The sequence below is a fragment of the Peromyscus maniculatus genome, chromosome 1 (assembly GCF_049852395.1).
Source record: "Peromyscus maniculatus bairdii isolate BWxNUB_F1_BW_parent chromosome 1, HU_Pman_BW_mat_3.1, whole genome shotgun sequence".
NCBI lineage: Eukaryota > Metazoa > Chordata > Mammalia > Rodentia > Cricetidae > Peromyscus > Peromyscus maniculatus.
The window spans coordinates 36014905-36039415 of record NC_134852.1 but is presented as its reverse complement, the minus strand read 5'-3'; the positions used below and the strand labels follow the sequence as shown (position 1 = coordinate 36039415).

The 24511-nt window shown below is 52.8% G+C and overlaps 2 protein-coding genes across 12 annotated transcripts; both read right to left on the bottom strand.

Annotated features, from left to right (window-relative positions):
* Positions 1-333: 333 nt before the first annotated feature.
* On the bottom strand, positions 334-8478 carry Dyrk1b (dual specificity tyrosine phosphorylation regulated kinase 1B). 11 transcript variants are annotated; one of them, XM_076574974.1, is made up of 12 exons: positions 8264-8478; positions 6283-6446; positions 5360-5479; positions 5074-5262; positions 4631-4778; positions 3129-3415; positions 2417-2563; positions 2195-2335; positions 1880-1915; positions 1600-1795; positions 1172-1278; positions 334-1069 (listed from the first exon to the last, which is right to left on the bottom strand). In XM_076574974.1, the coding sequence occupies exons 2-12, from the start codon at positions 6343-6345 to the stop codon at positions 698-700; spliced, it is 1806 nt and encodes a 601-aa protein (XP_076431089.1). In that variant the 5' UTR covers positions 6346-6446; positions 8264-8478; the 3' UTR covers positions 334-697. The 11 variants fall into 11 exon arrangements, with proteins under 11 accessions (XP_076431089.1, XP_042129353.1, XP_042129348.1 ...); XM_042273419.2 differs by lacking the exon at positions 8264-8478 and adding an exon at positions 7477-7799; XM_042273414.2 differs by lacking the exon at positions 8264-8478 and adding an exon at positions 7477-7676 and having other exon boundaries at positions 5360-5524.
* Positions 8479-8636: 158 nt separating this feature from the next.
* On the bottom strand, positions 8637-17374 carry Fbl (fibrillarin). Its single transcript, XM_006996453.4, has 9 exons — positions 17239-17374; positions 13324-13515; positions 13117-13224; positions 12927-13021; positions 12012-12182; positions 10516-10648; positions 9473-9585; positions 8844-8989; positions 8637-8743 (listed from the first exon to the last, which is right to left on the bottom strand). Exons 1-9 carry the CDS (start codon positions 17246-17248, stop codon positions 8719-8721), a joined length of 993 nt encoding a protein of 330 aa, XP_006996515.1. The 5' UTR covers positions 17249-17374; the 3' UTR covers positions 8637-8718.
* Between the last annotated feature and the right edge of the window lie 7137 nt (positions 17375-24511).

Genomic DNA, 24511 nt, shown 5'->3' with positions numbered 1-24511 from the left:
TGGGTGCCTGCCTGATAAAAAAAGCCTCTCCTGGGTGGACTCTATGTGAGCCCTGACAGACGAGGGCAGAGCATTACAATTCCCAGCAACAGGCCAGAAGGGGGGATTTTACCCCGGAAAAGGCAAATGTGGGCCAGGATTTTGCACCCAGGATATATCTATGGTTCTACAGCCCGCCAACCTCCCGCTGCCCCATGCCTGCACCAAGAAGTATGATGTCCCCAGGAGGGATATACCCACACCACAAAGCATCCCTTCCCCACACCACCTTCCCCACCATGCCTCTGAGGGTCCGAAGAGGGAGCCAAGGCCCTGCAAACGCTCAGGCAGGCATGTGAGAAAGCTCTTTACTGGGGGGTACAGCAAGGAGGAGCAAGGCCATCTCCCCCTACCTGCCCCCACCCCCTCCTAGGGCCCTAGGGTGAGGGGAAATCTCCCCTCTACCGGACCACCACTGTCTTTGGTACAATAAATAGAAAACAAGGGGGGAGAGGGGGCCAAGGGTCCAGTCTTAGTGGGGAGGGTGTGGCCAAAACCCCTCTCCCTCGACCCCCTGCCCTGGGCCCCAATCAGTGCAGGCCTCACCCACCCCAGCTGGGTAGCAGCAAGTCCAGTCAAGGGGAGAGATGAGGATGGGAGCCCAGGGCCCCCAGATGGGGGGGTATGGCTTCAGGAGGGGCCCCAGGGAGGGGCAGGGTCATGAGCTGGCTGCTGTGCTCTGGGGTACGCCATGGAGGCCCAGGCGAGGCCCCAGAGTGGCAGGGTCATCAGGGGGTGGGAGAGGTGGTCGACCTCCCGTCATCCGAGTCCGGAGGGCTGAGGCAGCCGGGTGCTGGGGGGCAGGTGCCAGATGAGGTGGGGAGCAGTCTGGAGGGCTGCCCACCAGGCTCACATCCATCAGCTCCGGGGGTGGTGGTGATGTTGGTGATGGGGGACGTCCAAGGCATCGGGGTTGGGGGGGTAAGTGGGCCCCAGTCCCTGGCAATGTCGAGGCAGAGGTAGGGGCTTGATGTGTCTTGTGGGGCACATCACCCCCTGCCCAAGGGCGCAGAGGCTGGGAGGGTATAACCTAAAAAAACAAACAAAAACCAAAGGAATTGGCAGGTGTTGAGATCTTCAAGTTCCAAGGACCTGCCTGCCACGCACCTCCAAGGCCTCACAGCTTCAGTACCTGGGGGCTGTTCATCTCACAGTCGGTGATGGGGGGCCCGGGCCCCCCACAATATCGGTTGCTGTAGCGGTAGGCCCTGTTGTCACTGGAGGAGCCACTGGAGCCCCCTGGAAGCACAGGGAAGAAGAGAAGAGGGCGGAGCTGATAAGAGGCGGGGAGCCGGTTCAACACCTAGACCAGAGCCTGTGTGAAGGCCCTAACAGCCCAATTCTGAAATCTAGGGTCCGAGTTGTGTGGGAGGCTAGAGTCAGTTTTAGGGGCCGAATCTCAAGCCTTGATTGGGAGCTCCTGCTGGTCACGTGGGACTGTCCCCCCACCTCATCCTGGAGCTCAGAATCTGGAAGCTCTAAGGCTCTAAGACAGGCCCACTGGTGAGGTCTCCCAGGCTGGGCCCTCCCTGCAGCACACATCTGACACTGGGCACCCACCAGAGCTGGAGATGGAGCTGGCGGTGCTAGAGGAGGGGCAGGTGTCGAGGGGCGCGGGCGAGGTGGAGGCACTGCTGCCTGCCGGGCCCGTGTTGGTGGCCTCGTCGGCCGTGCGGCGGAAGAAGCCGTGCTGCAGAGCGCCCAGCGGGCTGATGCGGGCGGCGGGCTCATACTCCAGCATGCGCAGCACCAGGTCCTGGAAGCGGAGGTAGTCGGCGGGGCTGTGGCCCGGCTCCCCCGCCCGCCGGCCCCCGGGCCCGCCCGTCTGCACGCCCAGCACCTCCTGCAGCCGCCGTGTCCCGGGGCCCTGGTAATCCTGGCAGGGAGGGGGTCGGAGGGGGGGCAAGAGAGTGGCCGTCAGTGGGCAGGAGGGGCAGGGAAACACACACGGGGAAACAGAGGCACAAAAGAGGAAGAGGAAGAGAGAAGCTAACAAGAGCTGGGGGGTAGGACGGTGGGGGATGGGGTGGGCAGGGGAGGAAGAAAAGGACAGACAAGGGGAGAGAGACAGGGAAAGACACAGGGAGAGGGGAGCCCCAAGTGTGAGTGAGGGGCCACCCAGGGTGGGAGAAGTGGCACAGGGCAGGGGCCGCACCTTCCTGAGTTCCTTTGTCCTTCGTAGGGTCCAGCCACCCCCAGGCAGCCGCTCAAAGTACTTGCGAGCCTTGGGTGCCTGTTCCAGCATGGGCGCGGGCGGAATGCCCAACACCTCGACAATTCGGCTCATCTGGTCCACCTGCGGGCAGGCGGCGGTCAGGGGCGCCGGGCGGCCAGGCTCCACCCCTCCACCTCCAGCACACCCCTTCCAGGGGCACACCTCATTGGAGCCGCTGAAGAGGGGCTCTCCGGTGTGCATTTCCACAAGGATGCAGCCCAGGGACCACATGTCAATGGCCAGGTCATAGGGTGTGCCTAGGAGCACCTCGGGTGAGCGGTAGAAGCGGCTCTGGATATACTGGTAGATCTGGGGGGAGGGGACAGCAGTCAGGGCACTAGCTCCCCTGCTGGTTCCACTGGACCACACAGCTGAAGACAAGCCCCTGCTTGAAAACAGGACGCAGCTCCTAGGTGCTCAGCAAGGTTGCAAACCAGTCACTGTCTTGCTCATCAGCTTCCAGTCTTTGGCCTGCTTTAACTGTCTCCATTCCCAGCTCTGGCCCCTTCTGTTTAAGAGAGGCTGGCCATCCCATACTGAACTACACCACTGTAACCCCGCGACCTGCTCACAAGAGGCTGCAAGGCTTCTAGGTCCTCTACCTGTGCCCTCATGAACACAAGTCAGCAAAGCAGAGCTCAGGCTCAGACCTCAACTCCACTACTCTGAGAAGCTGCCTGCCCCTCAGGGTCACCCTTTCTCTTCCTTGCTTGGGTCTCCTCTGCCCCCTTCATCTCTGACCCCCTCCCTCCAGGCCCCAGGGCTCCCTCCCTATGCCCAGTGTCATCTCAGGCATCAGCTTCCAGGGCCGAAACGAAGCCGATCTACCCCATCCCACTCAAGACACCGGCCCTGCCCAGAGTCAGAGCCGCACCCGCTGGCCAAGCTGGCAGGAGCTGCCAAAGTCCACGATCTTGATAGCACTGCGCTTAGGATTGCAGAGCAGGATGTTCTCAGGCTTGAGGTCGCAGTGGATGATGCTGAGCTCGGGAGTGGCCAGAAAGAGCAGCGCCGTGCAGAGCTGCTGCGCCAGCTTCCGAGTCAGGTTCAGTGAGACCCCTCGGAAGTGTGTGTTGCGCAGGAGGTCGTACAGGTTGTAGGACAGCAGCTCAAACACCAGGCACAGATGATTCCGGAACATGAAGTGCCGCTTCAGGTGCACTGTGGGGGACAGCAGGCAGCAGATCACAAACAGACTGACGGGCAGACAGCCTGGGGCCACATAGTAAGCACCTCTGCTAGACTGCAGAGAGCCCTCAGCTGTTTGTGCACTGGACTCGGTGGCCTCCCAAAGCATGCTAATTCTCGAGGCTCACAGACCTTCCGACTGTTACCAAAAGGAAGGTTTCTGCCAGCAGGGAATAGTAAGCATGACTTCGTAATCCTAGCCTTTGGGAAGCTAAGGCAGAGGAGGATGAGTTCAGGGCCAGCTTGGTACATAGTGAAGCCTGAAATCAGGGGGGAAAAAAACCAAAGGGTGGTGCAACCTTGGGGTTACATTAGCCCAGGGTAAGGGATGGCCAAAGGGTGGTAGCATGTTTGCCTAGCAAGTACAAGGCCCTAGGTTCAAGCTCCCAGCACTGCAAAGGGAAATAAAATGCACCGTCACCTCCTCCTGGAGCTTCAGAAGATTCCATGGCCCCTCATCTCACTTTATAACACTGAGCTAGGCCTTGGGGGGCAGGAGGGGCAGGCAAGGAGACCAATGTCTTCAGATGCAGATACAGGGAGTCTAAGCTCAAGGCTCATCTGGATGACTTTAGTGAAACTCCATCTCACAATAACTAATAGAGGTCCGGGGATGCAGTCCTGGGGTGAAGTGCTTGCCTATATATGAAGCACTGGGTTTGACTCCCAGCCTGGCCAAACAAAACCCCAAGTAAGTTCTACCACCACCCAAACCCAAATGAACAAATGAACCTGCTCTCCTTTTAGCTGTGTCTATCTTTGTGGCAAGGGACACTGGCTGTCCTTTTAAGAGACTGTCAGTCCCTTTCCAGAGGAACTGAAGACTGGGACACATCATAGTCAGAGTTCCAGAGGCCAGTGCTTCTCCAATTACTAATCCTGTTGTGTGCAAACTGCTACCTTTTGTACATGACAGCACTGAGTGCCTCACTTTCCTATCTCCAGCATGTGCACAAAACTGTCCTATTCCTCACGGGGCTGGGGTGAGGTAATTAATGTCAAGTGTTTGCAACAGAGCCTGGCCCTTACTTAGTGAGCTCTGGATAAACGCTGACCACTGTTAATCAAGTGAGCAGAGAAGGAAAATCCTGACCACAGCAAGAGACGCACGGAGGCTGAGCAGCCTAAAGACCCTTACTAGCTCTGGCTCTGCATGGCACCCTGCACTCACTCAGGCCCAGGCCTCACCTATGTAGTACTTCATCTCTGTGTCGTGCTGGTTCATCAGCTCCAGCAGCCGCAGCTCAATCTGGGCCTGGTTCAGGAAGGCCTTCTTGTTCTTGATGATCTTGATGGCCACCAGCTCCTGGGTCTGGTGATCATAGGCTTTCACCACCTGTCAAGACATGGAGTGTTACCCCGGGAGGTGGGAGGCCCACCAGCCACACCTTTCCAACTAACAACTCACAGCCCAGCACTCACAGCCCTTGTACTGGATACAAATACCACAGTCCCTTGTGTGGAGTCTTGTTATTTATACTTTTACCGACACTGAGACAGGGGAACTAAGTGGCTTGAGTGACTGGCCCAGGATAGGACTGGCAGCAAGTGAGCCACTGGGGTGGAGGGAATGTGGGTAAGGTCACTGGTTGTCTGCACCCAGGCACTGGATGAGTGGGGGAGTCCCACACCTGGCCAAAGGAGCCTTTGCCAATAAGAGAGTCAATCTCATAGCGCTCTAGCCAGCGCTCGCCACTGCGCACAATGTAGTCGTGGTTGTCGTCGTCATAACCGTGGTTCAGGACCTTCTTCTCCTTTTTGGTGCTCGAGTCCTGGGGTGGTGCCTGTTGGGCCCGCCGTTTCTTCTTCGCATAGTATACCTGCTCAGGCAGCCAGGAAACCGGACCCTTGAGTGACCCAGGCGAGCAGCCAGGGCCCTTTCCAGCACCCAGCCAGGGAATCCCATTCCCCACCCACCTCATTGATGTGCTTGTAGGTCTTGATGAGGTCCACTGAGAGCTTGCGCAGGGGGGCCGAGGTCGCGTCCCGGAAGGCCAGGGGCAGTCTCCGAGGCAGTAGCCGCACATCAGGCAATACCTGTGGTGCAGAGGGGCAGACGCGGCACAGGCCTTCATCTCCCACCTCCAGGGAGAACGGTAAAGCTGATGGCCATTTGACAATGCCCACATCTGCCTAGCTCTCCACAAAAGTAGACGCTCCCCAAGGAGAGATTCTACCCTATAGGGCCTGTCACACATTGGAGTTCCCCAGATATCTGTTCATCGCGAGATGAAGAGAATGGTTTACCTCTGACCTTCCACCAAGCCTCTGGTTAGCTCGTTTGCCCTTTTTTCCCTTCTGAACCCCAGTGAACACACGAATGAGAAACCTGGGTTCTGTGCACCCGACGAGACCACCATTTTTGGGAACCAGGCCACTGATGAATTCCCTGTCTCTCCATGTCCTCACCATCAAATGAGTGTGCCCAGTTCCTAAAGCTCTTGGACTGGGGCTAGATTTCTTGGGTTTCCCACCACCCTCAGCTCACTTTCCTTCCAGGCTTTTCACTCCAGACCTCTGCTTGCTGTGGACACTAAGACTCTGTTCTGGTCTCTTGTGTGCCAGTGACAGTTCTGAGCCTGACAAACATTACACCTAATTTGCTCAACCCTCGACACCACTCTGTGAGAGATGTGTGATGGCCATGGAGCAGCTCAGGAATTCAGTCCTCACAGCAGGAGTAAGTGTGGACCCCCCAAACTCCACCTCAAACTCTTGCAGTATCACGAGGCCTCCAACATCCTCAGAGATCTTCCAACAATCCTGCTGTTGTCTGGAGACCCTTTTATCCTCAGTCTCTTTCTATCCCCAGGCCGATGAGAAACCAGCTGAATGCCTACCTGTGTGTGTTCCTGGGGCCCTGGAAAGCCAGAGAAGGGACCATGGCCTGGTGGGACGGCCATGGTGGGCTCAGAGGGCCGCAGGGGTGCGAGGCCTGGAGCGGGAGCCCGGCCGGGGGGCGCCTTCTCGCATCCTGCACCTCGGCTGCCACCGCCGCTGAGACCTGAGAACAGGTAGGAAGCAGGGAGACAACATGGAACAAGAGGGTATGCAGTCAGGGCCAAACAAAGAGGCGGGCATGAAGAAGGGGGCAGGGCGGGGGGCACCAGGTAGCGATGCAGAGGGGGCAGAGACAAGTGGCAGCTAGGCTGGCATAGCAGTGTTCCTCAACAAATGATCGGCCAAATAAAGGAGACAACATGAGAAAACGTAAAGGGGATGGTTAGAGCCAGACAAGGGTGGGGAGTGGGGACAAGACAAGGACAGGAAGACAGAAAAAGGCCAGCAATCGGGAGAGCAAAAGAGAAGACAGAAACCATGTAGAGTCTGGGCAGTAGAATTCATCTTTTCTTTGAATTTCTGATGGTCCCACCCCGAGTCCTTCAGATAAAGCCCCGCCCTCACACGGTCTTCCCTCAACATCAGTCTCTTTGGGGCCACAGAGGGCCCCATTTCAAATCTGGTCCACCCTCTAGTTCTTTCCACTCTAGAGAACCCCAGGGTCCCTCACACCGTAGCAGTCCTTGTGGACCTCCCAGCAGAATCAAGGTTATCTGAGAAGCCCTTTCTGTGTGAGTGCTATGGGTGTCTCAACCACCAAGGCACACTTTCCCGAGGACTGACTCGACACCCCACCAAGACTGCTCCCAGCCCTTTTCTAAGTAGTCTATATTTATCCCACTAGGATTTCCCATTACTCCAAGACCCCCACTCCTAAGGAAAATAAGAGGAATGTGTCATGTCTCAACAGTTCAAGAGCCACAGTCTTTTTCTCCCTTACACTGGGATCCCTCTACTTAAACCGGGTCATTCCACAGTTGAGCCTGTTCCTAGAAAGGCCCAACAGCCAAATCCCTAAATAACACGAGACTTCGCTCTCTCAAAGTGTTCTCTAGAATAAAATCTTCCCTCTAGAGCCTCCCCCATGTCAGATCCCTCCTGTCCTATGCCTCGCGACTCCAGGTTCCCTTTACTGGGGCTTCACTGACAAACAAGCTCTTCCCCGGCCCTTCCCTCCCAGCTCCCACCCCTACCCGGGTCAGGGCTGGCGCTGGGCCCACGGGGGGCTGGGGAGCGATGGGGCCCCCAGTGCGGTGGGCGAACGGCCAGCATGGTGGTGGCGGCGGCGGCGGCGACGAGAAGGTGGCCGCCTGTCCCCGGCCTGGCCGGCCTGGCCTGGCCAGCCCCGCGGCGGTGAGGGCAAGCGGGACAGGCGGCCCGGTGGGTGACAACAGCAGCCGCCGCCACCGCCGCCGCCAGGGGGGCGGGGAGAGGAGGGGACGAGGGTCAGGCCGGGGCACGCGGGGGACGGGGACAGCAGGTGGACGGGGGAGGGGCGGGCGGGCTAACCCTCGCCCTGCGGCCCGGCCCCGCCCCGCGCGGCCACCCGCCCCCAGGGACCCTGGCGGCCCGCCCCCCACCCGGCAGGCCCGCCCCGGCCGGTGGAGTCCCGGCGGGCGGGGCCCGACGAGCCCGGCAGGCCGCACCTCCCATGGCAACAACCGCGCCATTGGTTGTTGCTGCCGAGAGCTTAACCAACCAGCGCTCAGGGCAGCTGTTGCTAGGCGACAGCGAAGCGGCCAGCGCAGCCGAGCCCAAACAAAGGGCGGGAGTGGGGCCGGGCTGCCCCCTCCCAGACTCCCTTTCAAGAGGGCTCCCCCGGGCTCAGCCCCTTCCAGAAACCCAGCAGTAAATAGCCGGGCTCCGCCGCACTGGCCCGAACCCCCTCCTTTGCCTTGCTAAGTCTCGCGGGGACGGCAGGGCGGATCCCGGCTCGCCCTCCACCCAAGCGTGCCGCCCCGCCCGTCGCCATACCGTTACCTGAGGGCGTGGGTAAGGGGACGCAAACTGCTCGGGGAGTCCGAGCTCAGACCTGCCCACTGGCTGAGGGTGTCCGGTGGACGCGGCGAGCCAGGGCCCCGATTACCCAGTAATGCAACCAGCAAAATGGCGACCACAACAAACCGGCCCCCCTGTCCCGGCTCCGCCCCCACACCGCTCACGTGACTTAAGGGAGCACTGTGCGCCTGCGCCTTAAGGGCGCGGAGCCGCGCACATGCGTAGCAGCCATCAATGGAGCATGCACCATGTGACCGGATGAAACTTTCCAAGGCACCCCCCACCAAGCGCACATAAAGTTGGTCAAGGGCGCATGCGTCTCTCGGCCACAGAGCAAACAGCACCAGACAGGAGCGACAGTTGAGTCTTTTAATAGAAAAAAACTACACGTGCAACAGTAGCAACACACACTTCTTCCATCCAGACAGCTCCGAGTTTCAGTTCTTCGCCTTGGGAGGTGGCCTGTGAGAAAATCAGAGGGAGTGGAGGTGTCACCATTTTTGGCTCCCAGGTCTAGGGAGCTCAGGCTGCAAGCAAGGGCGAGGTCTCTCCTGGTACTTACCTGTACACACCCACAACCACAGCGTGGTCCCGTTCGTAGGGCTCTAGCGTCAGCTGCTCCTGGGGCTTCATGTTCTCTTGCTGCATCTTCTTCACTTCGGATGCAAACACAGCTTCTGCCGAAGCCGTGGAATCAATGCAGTTGGCCTACAAGGAGAAATGACTGGAGGTCTGCGCGTTGTTTTAAGCTAAAAGTACATCAGATGTTTGGAGTCCCAGGTTTCGCAATTATAAAACTCCATTACAGAAGTTTTAATTTGGCTTGGACTGAAAACAGGATGTTCTAATTATCTAAGGCAGTGTTTTACCTCAGGAATTTTCTTTCATGTCCTGGTAACAAACGCAGCAAACAAACTAGCTAATTTTTAACATGGTGAAAACGCCTGGGAGTTTTTTGTATTTCAAATTAAAATGTTTTGGAAACTGCACCTTGCACTTATTTAATATTTATTCTATGTAAGAATCTATTCTAAACACTTTACATGTATCCATTTTTACTTCAACCCTTAAAAGCGGACTAATAAATGAAGAAACTGAGTCAACCAGACTAAGCCACATGTCCAGGCACGAGATCCAGCACCCACCCACCACACTCAGTTGTCACCCCACCTTACATTCCAAGCCTCATACCTTAATGGAAATCACAAAGTGTCCTCCATTCCGCAGGAAGGTGTGGGCGTTCAGGGCCACAATCCGGGTTTGGTCTGGCTGCGCCACATCAGCAAAGATCACATCCACCATTGCTAGGGAAAAAGGGACAGCAGTTACAAGCAGAAGCCACCAGAGAACTTCCTGAGCCTCCCAATGGGGGCCTGTGCTCCATCACCACCAGGTTCCTGGGAGTCTCCTGCCTCCAGTCTCACTCCCCACCACATACCCTCCCTCCAAAGGCCCCAGAGGTGGGGCCAGAACCCAGTCACATCACTCATCCACTCCTCTTGTAAACATGGTTGCCACCTACTCTGTGGCCAGCCCTGGGCTGGGCGTGGGGGACACAGAGACGAGTCAGACCCTGCCCTCGAGATGCTCCCGGGTCTGGGGGGAGACAGACATGTCATCAAAAAGACAAGTAAAGGCGAGCAGTTAAGGCAAGACGTGGGCAGGGCTGTCAAATGAGGAAAAGGACCAGAGAGGCGCCAAGTAAACCGAGAAAATGCAAAGAAAAAAGAAAACAATAACCCCCTCAAGAAAACAAAAATCCCAAAACCAACAACAACAAAGTACAATGAAAAGGTGATGTTTTTATGCAGTATGATTTAAAATATTAATACATAAACAAAAATGATGGAATGAAAGTATCCTTTAAGAATTTGGAAAAGCAGATGCCAAGTATCAAGTACCTCTGGGGGAGTTCATGAGGCTTTCTACTTTTATACTAGACCTTTGAGGAGTTTAAAAAAAAAACAAAAACAAAGCCAATGGGTCATACTTGCTGTGTTCAGGGCTGGAATCTCATCAGATAACATACAGAGCACAAACCAGGGCGGTGTAAAAGGGCAGCGTGTAGAGAGGAGCCCAAGTGCGTGGCCTCAGGGAAGGAGTCAGATGAGCAGACACAATCTCTACCCGCAGCTCCTCACTCTAACTCCATCTGCTATGAGGCTCCCTTGGCCTCTCCTGGGAAACATGCAGTGCTTAGCCTACCTTCCCTGGGCTGCCCCCAGGCCCCTCACCGATAAGCATGCGGTATTTGTGTGGATGCCGAGCATCTTCAATCACAGGAATAATGTTGGTCCTCTTCTTGGCCAAGTTGATGAGGTCACGGCCAGAACGGTGGGAGAACTCAACTGCATAGACCAGACCATCCTAAAATAAACCCGACAGTGATGAGCACACACTTGCTCTCCACCATGGTTGCCAAAACTGGGCTCCTGTGCCTCTTGTAGCAGGCCCTCAGACCCTCAATCCAACCCGAACTGAGTAACTGTCATTATGTCCACAGTCCAGATGAATAAATGGGCCTGGAGATGAGAAGTCACCCGCCATGGTTATTCACCACCAACAAAGCTGCAAGATCCTAATTTATCTGACCAAGAGCCCAGAAGGACAGAGCCAACAGCATTTGCAATGGGTACCTACAGAAGTCTTGAGTTTTGTTGCTGTTTGTATTTAAACGAGGTCTAACTACATAGCTTAGGCTGGGACTACAAATATGTGTGCTTTCATACCTGGCCACGACAGGGTTTTCACCCACCAAATTAAACAGTCTATAATTCAGCCACCAGCAAGAGGTTATGAAGCGGGACACCCAAGAACCAGGTGCTCTCTGCACCAGGAACCAGTACTGCCACACAGAAACAAGTCCCCCAGTAGAATCCAAGGGCTGCGGATGTAGCTCAGTGGCAGCCTATGTGCCTAGCATTCAAGAAGCCCTCAGTTCAGCCGGGCGTGGTGGCGCACGCCTTTAATCCCAGCACTCGGGAGGCAGAGCCAGGCGGATCTTTGTGAGTTCGAGGCCAGCCTGGGCTACCAAGTGAGCTCCAGGAAAGGCACAAAGCTACACAGAGAAACCCTGTCTCGAAAAAAAAAAAAAAAAAAACCAAAAAAAAAAAAAAAAAAAAAAAAAAAAGAAGCCCTCAGTTCAACCGCCAATACGGGGAGGGGCACAGAAAACTATATTTGGGGGACATGAATATTCTGTGTGTATGTATGTGGAGCCAGAGGACAATGGTGGGTATTCTTCTTCAGGAACCCCACACATCCTACTTCTGAGAGAGGTCTCTCACTGGTGTGGAGCTTATCCATTAAACCACCCCCTAAAGGATCTGCATGCCCTAGAGATCGGCTTGTTGCTGCCCCTAGTGCTGTTACTACAAGGGCACATCACCACACCTGGCTTTTTAAGTCAATTCCGAGGATCAAAATCAGGTCATCCTGCTTGTGTGACGAGCACTTGAGTGACTAAGCCACCCTCCCAGCCCGGGGACATATATTTTTCAAGAGGGCAACCAAGACAGTTCATTTCGTCTCTGTGCTCCCAGCTCCAGTCATTTTAACACTGGCCACCCCCACCCCCACAACTCTTGGAATCCAGAACCCGGAGCAGTTTTAAGGAGCTCTGCTTCAAGCTGTCCCTCTCATGGAATGGAGGATGAACCTGGCTATACAACACGTGGTGTAGGTAAACAGCCAGGCCCAGTTCCCTCCATCTCCACACCCGTCTACTCACCGGGCCGACAATATCAGAGACGTGAGAGACGGTGGTGCCTGAGGCTGCCCCAAGGTAGAGCACCTTGGCCCCTGGCTTGATGTGGATCTGGTCTACGCCCCCCAGGATTGCTGCTGCCAGCTTGGAACGGAAGGGGTTCCAGGCTCGGTACTCAATTTTGTCATCTCCCTCCTGACAGAAGAGATGAGAACAGAAGTCAGTGCTGGGTTCTTGTGCAGGATTCCACTCCCCATAATGCTAGGAACCTCAAAGGAACAGTGTTCCAGTCACTGTGTAAGAAACCGAATACAGGTGTACAGCAGGGGCCAGGACAGAAGCCACCCTGCCATCCCATGGAGGCTGTCAAAGACTTGGGAAGAGGAGAGAACAGACAGTAGACAGAGGTGAACCCGGGTACTAGGCATCCCCTGCTGCTGTCCTAGCTCCTGTCTCAGGTGCGAGAGACAACAGTGACCAGGGCATGGGTCCTGCCTGGAGTGCTAGGTACAAACTGAACTAACATACAAACTGTTTCAGGAGATGGAGACAGGCTATACAGACCAAGCGAAGAGAGGATGTGAAACCAGAACAGAGCAAGGAAGCTGTGAAAAGGAGAAAACGGACCAGGAAGGGCTACAGCTGACCACAGAGAAGAGGACACGGGAAAGCTGGGGCTGTGAGGACTGCTTTAGAGAAGTAGGGTGATGTGGCAGAGGATAAGAAACTGGTGCGCTATGGAGCTGGGAAACAATGGGGCAAGGCCAGGGAATTGGGAGGCGGAGCTGAGACTGGCAGCATCTCTAAGGCTACTCTAAGAGCGGGCAGAGAGTCCCAAGGCACATGAACAGTGTGCACGGCCTGACTTAGGCATCAACACCCAACTGCAGGTGACACTATCGGCTGGGCTGGTACTTTGGACAGGGCTCCATGACTCACTGAAATAGAGACTCTCTTCTCCCCATATACGGATTCTCCAGGGACCAGATTCTTTGTGACAAGGGCATCCTCCTTTCCGCGACAGATAAAGACGCCTGGTGAGGGGAGCAGAGCAGAGCGGGGCTGAGGACTCAGAGTGGGGCCGTGGTCCACTTCTGGATTCACCTGCACCCCCACCCACCACACTCACCTTCATGCCGATGTGGTTCCACCATGACATTCTTCCCTGACTGGTTGCCTCTTTTGCCTCCCCGGCCACCACCTCGACCCCGGCCGCCCCCAGACTGGAAGCCTCCGCCTGCAAGAGAAAGCTGCGGGTGGAGAGGGAGGTCCCCGCCTCGCCCCTCCCGGTACCCTCTGAGAGCCTGCTCTACCTCCCCATGTCAACCTCACTCACCTCGTCCACCTCCTCCTCCTCCACCTCCTCGTCCCCTGAAGCCTCCGCCTCCGCCTCGACCTCGACCTCCACCTCCACCAAAGCCTCCTCGTCCCCCGCCAAAGCCTCCTCGTCCACCTCGTCCTCCTCCTCTACCGCCTCTGTCACCGAAGCCTCCTCTGCCACCAAAGCCGCCCCCACGGGGGCTGAAACCTGTAGTAGAAACAAAAGCAGGGACCAGGGCAATGAAGCTTAAGTTTAAACTAACCTTACCTGGCATTTTCACAAAAGTGAGAAGTCGGCTGTGTGCTCCAAGGAGGAAATGTCCACTGCAGTCAATAATGCTCACCAAGGCCACCCAATGCCCCATCAGCAGAAGGGACACACAGGAGTAACACTAATCAACAATGAAAATGGCCTTCAGTTGTGTAGTTTGGATGAACAAACCAGAGCCTCCCCAAAGTGAAGAAACGTGCTCCTACAAAACTACACCCAATGACACATGCTGCTTTTTTGAAATACCCTGAATCACTATGTAGCTCCTGATGCCCCCTCCCAAGTGCTGGGTTACAGGTCTGCACCTCTGGGCCTGGCACCATAGCCTTCTTATGAAGCATACGGCAAGGGACCACTAAAAGCAAAGCATGCCACAGACTCTCTAACTGGCTGGGGATGAGATGGAATACAGACATCCTGGTTTTCTTGGTGGGACAGCAGATTCCCGGAACTCATTTTATCCTTACTACCAGTGAGCCCTGTACATCCATGGGATTAGAGCAACAGGTTCTCTGCTGCCCTTCCAGCATCTTCAAGATCCCCTCATCTCCCTTCTTTCAAGATTGTAACATTCCTCCCAGCAGCACAGGGGGAAGAAGTAAAAAAAATCCCCAAATTTAAGGATGGGCAATGATCTAGATGGGCAGGTCAGAGCTCATTGTAAAGCAGGCACAGTAGCACAGGCCTGTGATTCCAGCATCCCAGGAGGTGGAGACAGAAGATCCCAGGGTGAAGCAACACTGTCCACTTAGCAGCCAACAATTTGCAGCACTAACAGACGTCTGATGCTGTTGCTGGGTTGGATATTTAGCTTTTCTATGATGGTTTAAAAAATGTTTTGAGTACTATGGGTGCCCCCCCCCGCCCCCCGCACAAGAGTTGATCTGAAAACATAGTTTGAAGATTAGTGTTCGCTTAAAATGATCTCACTTGATGTAAAATGTCAGATATAAATCTGCTTAATTTTTTGTCAAGGTACCTTGAGACTACATGCTATCGACAGCGTCAATCAATTCTTTTGTTTTTGAGACGAGGTTTCATCACTATGTATCCCTGACTAACCTGGAGCTATGTACACCAGGCTGGCTTCAAACTCAAGAGATCCACCTGCCCCTGTCTCTCAAGTGCTGGGATTAAAGGAGTATACCACCCTAAAAGTATTTTTAATGGTATTGAACAGTTTCATCTCCAAAACTCAGAAACATTCCCAAGCCTTATAAGAGATCCCATCCTGCTGCTTTCAACCTCCTTCTTCACAATCCACAATAAAATCAGAATACTTTTCTTTACAAAGAATTGCCGAGCCAGGCGTGGTGGTGCACACCTTTAATCCCAGCACTCCAGAGGCAGAGGCAGGCGGATCTCTGTGAGTTCAGGCCAGCCTGGTCTACAGAGTGAGATCCCGGACAGCCAGGGCTACACAGAGAAACCCTGTCTTGAAACAACAACAAAAATCCCAAACCTCTGAGGACTTTCTTTCCTTTTTTAAATTCCCCACAAGAACGTAAGGGGCATGGTCCTCCTGTGCCCCACTGCACTTGGGCTTCTGAGTGAGTGGTGCAGACTCCCCGACTCTCATCATACTGCATTTAGTACTGGCACTCTCCCTGGCCCCCACCAGTTCCAAGTGCACAATGACTTGTAATTGTTCTGGTCAGTGCAACATCCCATCACCAACAGGAAGTTCAATAAACATCAGCAAGTGTCTGGCCATATTCGCAGCCCTGCTGACTCAAGGCCCCAGGTCCCTCCCTCACAGAGAAACCACTAGAAAACCATCCTTTTCATCCAGAAGAGGATGGTGATGGGGAGGGAGTCCTGGTTCCTCCTCTTGTAGCTCATACAGGAAGATGGTCATGCCATTGTCATTCAGGACCCTAAGGTAGGGAAGGTACATGGAGTGAGTTGTAAAATCAAATGACTTTGTATACACAAGAGTACTTAGGAGAAGCTGCTGGCCAGGGCCTGACAGAACAGAGGCCTGGCAAGCTGTGGGTATCTTCACGGGGAGCAGTGGGCCGCAGTCTCAGTCCCAGATACTCAACATGGATCTCAGTCTATTTCAGGAAAATGAACAAAAAGGCTCATTACCCAGAAAGACTCTATGTCCACATATAATATGCTTCCCTCCAAGCCTTCCCACCTCAAAACTACCGACCCCAGCAGGGTGAGGTGTCACATGTCCGCAATCCCACCATTTGGGAGGGTGAGTCTGAGGCCAACCTTAGGCTATACAAGATCCCATTTCAAAACACAAACACAGAAACAACAGAGGATCTTACTTAAAAATGCCCACCAGTCTACAGCACACCTCTGCTTAAAAATCTCCCCTAGCTGGGCGTGGTGGCACAGGCCTTTAATTAATCCCAGCACTTTGGAAAGCGGGGCAGGCGGATCTCTGAGTTCGAGGCCAGCCAGGTCTACAAAGCAAGTTCCAGGACAGCCAGGGCTACACAGGGAAACCCTGTCTCAAAGAACCAAAAACCAAAACCAAACAAAAAACCAACTTCCCCAAGACTCAAACTGTCACCAAAGAATCAACTGCTAGAAATTTCTACTTCTCACTCATTTGGTAGAGAAAGGTTGGAGGGAAAAGCATTCCTTGGGGGAAATCACAGACCACAGGATGACCAACAGAACGCACAGACTAGCAATCCTACCCTACTTCACTTCATCAGATTTCCAGAACAGGGGAGCCCCAGATATTGAACACGATTGGGAGGGAGCCTCTGGGTCACTATCCCCTGCAGTGACTCTCATCTGTCCACACCAGACAAAAACCTGCAGTAGTGAAAACTGATCCTTGGGCAACGGTGAAAAGCTCATGTTAACATTACTGTAGCACAGACTGGTGTCAAACTCTTGATCTACCCTGCCTCAGCTTCCCTCGTACTGGGATTGACAAGCATGGGCGGCTACAGCACAGAGTAACATATTACCAAAAAAGCCACTTAGCATTAAGAATCCAAGAAAGAAATGAGACGCTTCTGTCAAAGCCAGAACCCTCGCCATGCAGTAAACTCATCAGAAAAAGGCGGGAAATAACATGACTATATTTTTGTCAGGCCAGGCGTGGCGGCGCACGTCTTTAGTCCCAGCACCCTGGAGGCGGAGAGGCTGGTGGATCTCCGAGTTCCAGGCCAACCTGGTCTCCAGAGTTCCAGGCCAGCCAGAGTCATATGGTGAGTCGCTCTCTAGTCCCCAAATCACCAACTTCTCCCTGCCTAGGACCCCGCCCCTCCCGGAAGCGCGACAAGCGAGAACCTGCGCACGCGAGCGCCGCCCATCATCGACCCGGAGGGCTTCCCTCATCCCCACCCCGGGGAAGCTGGGTTGAGGATCAAGGTAACGGTGACGGCGGGTGACAGTGGCTGGTGGCGGTAACAGGGAAGGCTTGAGTGGGGAGAAGGGTTCCTGGTCTCAGTCCCGGAGCCGTTCCATCTACGACCCCAGCCGGATCCCTCAAAGGCGCGCGCGGAGAGATCCGAGCCCCCGCTCTGGGTCGGGGTCCGGAGGGCCGCGCCGGCCGGTCCGGAGCGGCGAGCCTTTAGGCCTGCCTCTGGGAGCCGAGCCACCGGTCACATTCCCCGGGTCCCGAGCAGCTGCAGCCCCCGCCCGCCGCGCCTGGAGCCCCGCTCCTGCCCACGCCGCGGCCTCTACCTGGCTTCATCACTGCGTCCTGGTCGCGCGGCTCCGGCAACCTGCGGCGTCCCCTGCTCCACGAGTCTCAGGCTTTCGCACGTGGGAAGGAGCGCATGCGCGCGGCGACGCACGGCGCGTGACGGAAGCGCGTAACCCCGCCCCTTGCCCGCGCCCTCCTCCCCCGGAAGTGCACGCCTTGGGCGGGAGTTCAGGATCCTCTCCGTCTTGTTGCTGCGCTCTGGGGCGTAGAATTCAATCGCAAATCTGCCGCGGCTTCTCCCATCGCTAGTGCTAAGCACTCCAAGTATCAGAGATTATACTCACATTTTTTATTTTTCCAAACATTTGTTCATTTTTACTTTATCCTTACAAGTGTTTTGCCTGCGTGTGTGTCTGTGCACCACGCGCGCACAGTGCCCGCAGAGGTCGTCAGGGGGAGTCGGATCCCTTGGAACCGGAGCTACGGGCGGTTGTGAGCTGCTACGGGGGTGTGGGGCCCGAAGGTGCGTCTTCTGCAAGAGCAGGCTGTGCTCTTTACAGCTGGGCTAGCCCTCTAGCACAGCCTTGCGTTTGCTGATTGCTGTTGTTGATGTTGTTTGTAGTTTGAGACAGGGTTTCACAGTGAGGCCCGGGCTGGCCCGGAACTGGGGATCTCTTACAGTCTCCAGGTTGTACCTCGCTTTTCTATCTCTTTTTTCCCTTTACACTCAAAAAGCCCTCCTTCACTCACTTGCCCCAAGAACAGGCATCTCACTCTTCTGCTCCCGAGCCCTGGCCTGTTTGTTTCTGGAAATCTTCGGTCACCCTAATGTTGCTGCAGCTGCCTCTGAGTCCACTGCCCCGCTGTCGATGGCCTTGCTACTGCTGGTTCTGCTGCCTGCCCCTCCTCTTCGCATCATGGATTCTGCTCACTCTACCCATAAAAATCAACATCAGTCATTTAATGTTGCACCACCAGGGGGCAGCACAGCAGCGACCTGGTCTCCAGGAAAAGAGTCCCAACTACCGTATCACAGCATAGCCTTCCGGGCAACCGAAAGGCCCTTTGCACTAATCACAGACTTTGTGCTAGGTTATCAGGGAAAGAGTTTACCCCCTGGCCTAGGTGAAGTGGCCGCTAAGGCTTACAGAGGCTTCTGATGGCAAAAAGTCCATGTAAGCAGTCAGAGCTAGAACAGCGCCGCCCGGGCAGGACTTGTCTTTCAGAATTAAATGGTGGCCGTAGCAGTGCGGCTTCCTGGAGGTCAGTCTGGAGCATTCAAGAGCTTCCAGGCTGTGACAGCAGGTCAGGTGGCTGCCAAGAGGGGGCTGCTTGGATGGTAGTCACTCATTCAAAGCATCCAAGTGCAGGGAAAGGCTGAATTTGTCAGGGTGACAGATCACCCTAGCCTCCAATATCCTGTTTTTTAAAAAAGGACAAAATAAGCATTAAAGGGGATTCTTACTATAAAAGGATATCATAGACACTGACAATGCTTTAACGCTTACATGTGGGCTCTCTCTCTCTCTCTCTCTCTCTCTCTCTCTCTCTCTCTCTCTCTCTCTCTCTCTCGTGCACCCATGCCCACGGGTGATGTCCAAGCTCATGCACAGGCCAGGGGAGGGTGTTAGATCTCCTGTTCTGTCGTTCTCTTAACTGTTCTTGACATAGGGTCTCTTCACTGAATCTGGAGCTAGGCTGGTGAGCAGAAAGCCTCTGTCTCACCACCCCAGCCCAGAGGTTCCAGGCGTGCAGATGACCACTCATAGGTGCTGGGATTTGAACCCAAGTCCTCATGCTTGCTAGCAAGATCTCTTACCTGCTGAGATGTCTCCCGAGCTCCTAGTATTTCTAATTATTTAATTTAAAATCTTTACTGGTAAATAGGTCACATAGTATGAATTTGCCCATTTATACAATTCAGTGACTTTTCGTGTGGCATATTCATAGGAATTTTAAAACACTTTTGGCGATTCCAACATGTATAAAATGTATTGTGCTCATATTCATCCCTTTAACTTCATCTCTTTCCCATTCCTGACGACCCCTTTATTTTTCCCAACTAGCGCCCCTCCACCCCGCTTCCCTGTCTTTTTTGGTGCGGATCATGTGCAGGTAGACACAGCTGCCACGTGTTCATGACTGCAATGTCACAGCGCGTCCAGAAGACAGCATGTCACAGCATTCTTCACCACCGTCCAGCTCTTACGGTCCTTCCAGCCCTCTTCTTCAGCCTTCCCTGGCCTTGGTGAGGACCGCAGAGAAGTCGTATTTAGGACTGGACACCCATCAGCCACTATTCTCGCACTTTGACCAGTTATGAGTCTCTGCGGGAACTGTCACCGCGGCAAATGGCGGGGAGCAGCACTATTGTACGCGTAGAAACACAGACACCTAGAGGGCAGTGTTAGAAGTCCATTTAGTCCAACCCGCGGCAGACCCCACCCCGCCATGCCTCCTTTAGAGTCTGCCGTCTTCTCAGCCTTGGGCTTTTAACAAGGTTTATGGTACCAGGCACGAGCTCCTTCCTATGGAGCAAGCCTTAGATCCCATCGGAAGTCCTCAGTTGCCCCCAGTCATGCTGCTGTTGCCCCGGTGGGCATCGCTTGCCTCATCAGTTGGTATTGTTGGGCAAAACACTTGATGACTTTTCTGCCCCAGAGGGCTACAAAGCACATTCTGGTACCATGAAGCTAGCTAGCCAGCAGGGAGTAAGCTTCCAGTTCAGGTCCAGCTTGATGTATCCGTATCCTGCACCCAAAGTGTGTGGTGCCTTCAGTGATACGATTTTACCATCTAGTTCTGGTGGACAACCAAGAGAAACGGACATAGCCTGTATTGTTGGGGGACCTCTGGACCCTCCCTGACAAAAGACGCGGGCATTTTATGCACAGCCCTGAGATTTTCATTTAGTAACTTTGGCTTCTAGGAGTATTCAGAGGTATCTATTCATGTAGAATACCGCCATGCAAACACTTTTAGTTTTAATTTTTTATAAATAGTATTTTCAGTTAGTGTTCAGTTAGACCCCATCTTTTCCACATCCTCTGCTGCATCCCCATATCAACACTTTCCATACGTCATATCCCCCCCTTTAATATCACGTGTGTGTTCCCACTCCTGCTTAGCGGCCTCCCTTATCACGCTTCCATTCTTGCTTTCTGACCTCTGCTGACTTTCATTCCAATTTGAACACAGAAACCTGAAAATTCAGATCTAAGGTCTGCAAATGAGAGAATGCAGGTGGCATCTGTCTTTCTGTGCGCAGGCTCCCTCACCCAGGAGGTTATTTTCCAATCCCATCAATTTGTGCGTTACAAAGTGTGGTAATTTTAGAATCTATGCTGACTGGTTTTATGTAACTTGACACAAGCTAAAGTCATCCGAGAGGAGTGAACTTCAGTTGAAAAATTGCCTCCATAAGGCAAGTCTGTAGGGCATTTTCTTAATTAGTGATGAGGGCAGGGCTCGGCCCATTGTGGGTGATACCACCTCTTGACTGGTAGTCCTGGGTGCTATAAGAAATCAGGCTGAGCCAGCCATTAAGGGTCCTTCTCCACGGTCCCTGCCTCAGCTCCTGCCTCAGGAATCCTGCCTTAACTGCTTTAGATGATGAACTGTTGTGTGGAACTGTGAGTGAAATAAACTCTTTCCTCTCCAACTTACTTTTGGTCATGGTGTTTCATCCCTGCACAAAACCCTCAAGAATACATGTAGCTTTCATGTTCTCACAGAACTGTAACTATGGAAATTGAATACTTTTAATGTTTTCCTGCTCTAATTCCTCAGCATATAAATACCAAGTCGGTATGTCTCTGGATTGTATTGTACTAGAATGTTTTACTTTAATTTTTTGACAGAGTGTCACTGTAGCCCTTGATGGTCTGGGACTCACTGTATTCCACAGCCCCTTCCCCCTCTCCTCTAGCTCTTACCTCCTTTCTGCCTCCTCCTCTGTGATATACTCTGAGTGTTGATGGTGGAGGTGTTGATATAGGTCTGAGCACTGCACCAGGACTTTGAATTTTAAAAAGACCTTGGACTTTTAGAATGCTGAAAAATTTAAAGACTTAAGTGTTGGACCATTTTAAATCTTGATATTAACACAATAATTTGGGGGACAAGAATTGAATGGTTATGCTTAAAGTGGTAAGTTTGTGTATCAAGCTGATAAGGGATGGTGGGTTCTAGAAGAGCCCACTGTGGGTGGTGCCATTCCCTAGGCAGGTGGTCTTCGGCTGTATAAAAAAACCAGCTGAGGGCGAGAAGAGGATTCAAGATGGCGGAGACAAGCAGACGCAGGTAGGCCTGTGGCAGCGGCCCGCGGAGGTAGACGGGTCCGGCGGCAGCGGCCGACAGGGACATTTAGGCCCAGCGGCAGCTGGTGGAGACATTCAGGCCCAGCGGCGGCCCACAGAGTGGACAGGCCCTGCAGCGGAGATAAGCAGACAGAGGTGGACGGGCCCGGCGGCGGCGGCCGACAGAGACATTCAGGCCCGGCGGCGGCGGCCCACAGAAGTAGACAGGCCACTGGGCAGAGACGGGCAGACGCAGGTGGGTCCGCGGCAGGTGGAAGGGCCCGGTGGCAGCGGCCGACAGGGACATACAGGCCCAGCGGCAACCGGCAGAGACATACACGCCTGGTGGCAGTTCGCAGAGGTGGATGGGCCCTGCAGCAGTGACAGGCAGAGGTAGGTAGGCCCGTGGTGGCAGCCAGCAGAGATATACAGGCCCGTTGGCCGCCCGCAGAGGCAGACAGACCCAGCAGCGGTTGATAGGGACGTGCAGGCCCGGCGTTGGAGACAAGTGGACGCAGGTGGGCCTGTGGCGGCAGGCCGTAGGGGTGGACAGGCCCGGGGATGGAGAGGGGCGGATGCAGCTTGGAATGGGGACGCCCCTAGCCCCAACACCTGGGGAAGAGGCTATCTCCGTGGGTCAGAACCAGGGCGAGTCTGGGCACTCCGTTTGGGGACAACCCAGGGTCCAACTGCTGATCCTGTGAAACCCAACAACTTGGAGGTGTTGGTGAGACTACCCTGCTCAGCTGAAACCTATCGGGGAGAGGATTCAGATGCCTACAGTTTGAAGTGTGAAGAAACAAGATCAGCTGAGGAGTTGACAAATGAACAAAACATAACCTGGGAACACAGAAGAAGGCGCTACCCAGCCACTAAACCAGATCACCAGAATCATAAGTATATAATTCACCGACTGAAATCAGCTGTCCCTGAAGAAACAGCCCAATAGCACCAATTTAACCAAGAATCCCTACTAAACCAAGACTAAAAATTAGAACAAGAGAGGCATTCTCAGACACAGACACCACCTGCACCGCACAGAGGAAAAGATGAGTAGACGCCAGTGCAAAAATACAGGCAACAACATAAAGACCTATATGGCAACATCAGAACCTAGTGATTCTACACCTGCAAGACCTAAACATACCATGACAGAAGAAACAGAAGAGATCAACCCTAAAAATGACTTTAAGAAGATGATAGAGGCCCTTAAAGAAGAAATAAAACATTCCCTCAATGAGGAAATAAAAACTTTTCTTAAAGAGGAAATGAAAAACTACCTTAAAGAGGAAATAAAAACTTTCCTTAAAGAGGAAATGAAAAACTCTCTTAGAGAGGAAATAAAAACTTCCCTTAAAGAGGAAATGAAAAACTCCATTAAAGAGGAAATAAAAAACTCCCTTAAAGAAATGGAAGAAAAAACGAACAAAAAATGGGAAGAAATCAAAGAAAGCCAGGAAAAAGCAATTAAACAGATGAAAGAAACATTCCAAGATCTGAAAAATGAATTTGAGACAATAAAGAAAACACATGCTGAGGGAATGCTGGAAATAGAAATCCTGACTAAACGAACAGGAACTACAGAAACAAGCATAACCAACCGATTGCAAGAGATGGAACAGAGAATCTCTGACACTGAAGACACAATAGAGAAAATAGATTCGTCAGTCAAAGAAAATACTAAAGACAAAAAAGTCATAACACAAAACGTCCAGGAAATTTGGGACACCATGAAAAGACCAAACCTAAGAATAATAGGGATAGAAGAAGGAGAAGAATACCAACTCAAAGGCACAGAAAATATATTCAACAAAATCATAGAACAAAACTTTCCTAACCTAAAGAAAGAAATACCTATGAAGATACAAGAAGCTTACAGAACACCGAATAGGCTGGATCCAAAAAAAAAAGTCCCCTCGCCACATAATAATCAAAACACTAAACACACAGAACAAAGAAAAACTATTAAGAGCCGCAAAGGAAAAAGACCAAGTAACATATAAAGGTAAACCCATCAGAATAACACCAGACTACTCAATAGAGACTATGAAAGCTAGAAGATCATGGACAAATCTGATGCAGACACTAAGAGACCACGGATGCCAACCCAGACTATTATACCCAGCAAAACTCTTAATCACCATAGGCAGAGTAAACAAAATATTCCAGGATAAAACCAGATTTAATCAATACCTGTCTACAAACCCAGCCCTACAGAAAGCACTAGAAGGGAAAATTCAACCCAAAGAAGCTAAACACATCCATGAAAAATCAAGCAATAGATAATCCCACACCAACATACACCACAGAAGAAACAAGCTGGTGTAACTATCCTAATATCTAGAGAAAAAGGATGTTTCAAAAGAGAAGAAGTCTTGTGGCAATGCCTCAGTGGTCCAGGTAACTACCAGAACTCGGAAAAGTTGGTTGAACTTGGGATTGACTGGGAGGCCAAAGATTTAAAAAGCAGAAGATTCTCTCAAGATACAAATTGTGTGATAATAGTGTGTTTTGTGTGTGTGAATGAGAATTTGTAAATGTTGAATTCTAGGCTTCGACAATCATTGTCAGTGCAGATTAAGCTGCAAGTATTTATGTTCTAAAACTTAAATTATAAAGCTAGTTACGTCTTTCTAACAACTAGTTTTAATGTTTATGAGCATATTTTACCTACATTACCTTTTCAGGATGTTGAGAAAGATGCATCACAAGCACAGGCTGGAGGCTGGGGGCTAGATGGTTTTGAGGAAGAGGTCTTGGTGGACTCTTTCATAGAGCAAAGGGAAGCAATGCCTTCTGGGAAGTGAGCTAAGTTTTAATCTAGTCTTTAAGATTAGAAGTCAAAAACAAAAATATTAAGGAAAGGAAAATCTAATTGATCTTTGAAGTATTGTTATGTGGAATTGAGTGAGACTTTTGAGGCCTTTCTTCCAGAAAACAAGGACTTGGTTGTCAGGCCTATATTAGGCCTAAACCTTGGTGCCATGTAGTTGTACTTGAATCATTTCAATGG

What these genes read in the sequence shown, in the direction of transcription:
- Fbl (XM_006996453.4), bottom strand. An exon ending in GGAACCACATCGGCATGAAG is followed by an intron (nt 13,022 to 13,116) that starts GTGAGTGTGGTG and finishes TCCCCTCACCAG; the next exon opens with GCGTCTTTATCTGTCGCGGA. An exon ending in ACTTTGTGATTTCCATTAAG is followed by an intron (nt 8,990 to 9,472) that starts GTATGAGGCTTG and finishes TTCTCCTTGTAG; the next exon opens with GCCAACTGCATTGATTCCAC.
- Dyrk1b (XM_042273402.2), bottom strand. Translation starts at nt 7,555, where the DNA reads ATGCTGGCCGTTCGCCCACCGCACTGGGGGCCCCATCGCTCCCCAGCC. An exon ending in GGCCCCAGGAACACACACAG is followed by an intron (nt 5,525 to 6,282) that starts GTAGGCATTCAG and finishes TTCTCCCTGGAG; the next exon opens with GTGGGAGATGAAGGCCTGTG. An exon ending in TCTTCAGCGGCTCCAATGAG is followed by an intron (nt 2,336 to 2,416) that starts GTGTGCCCCTGG and finishes GCCTGCCCGCAG; the next exon opens with GTGGACCAGATGAGCCGAAT.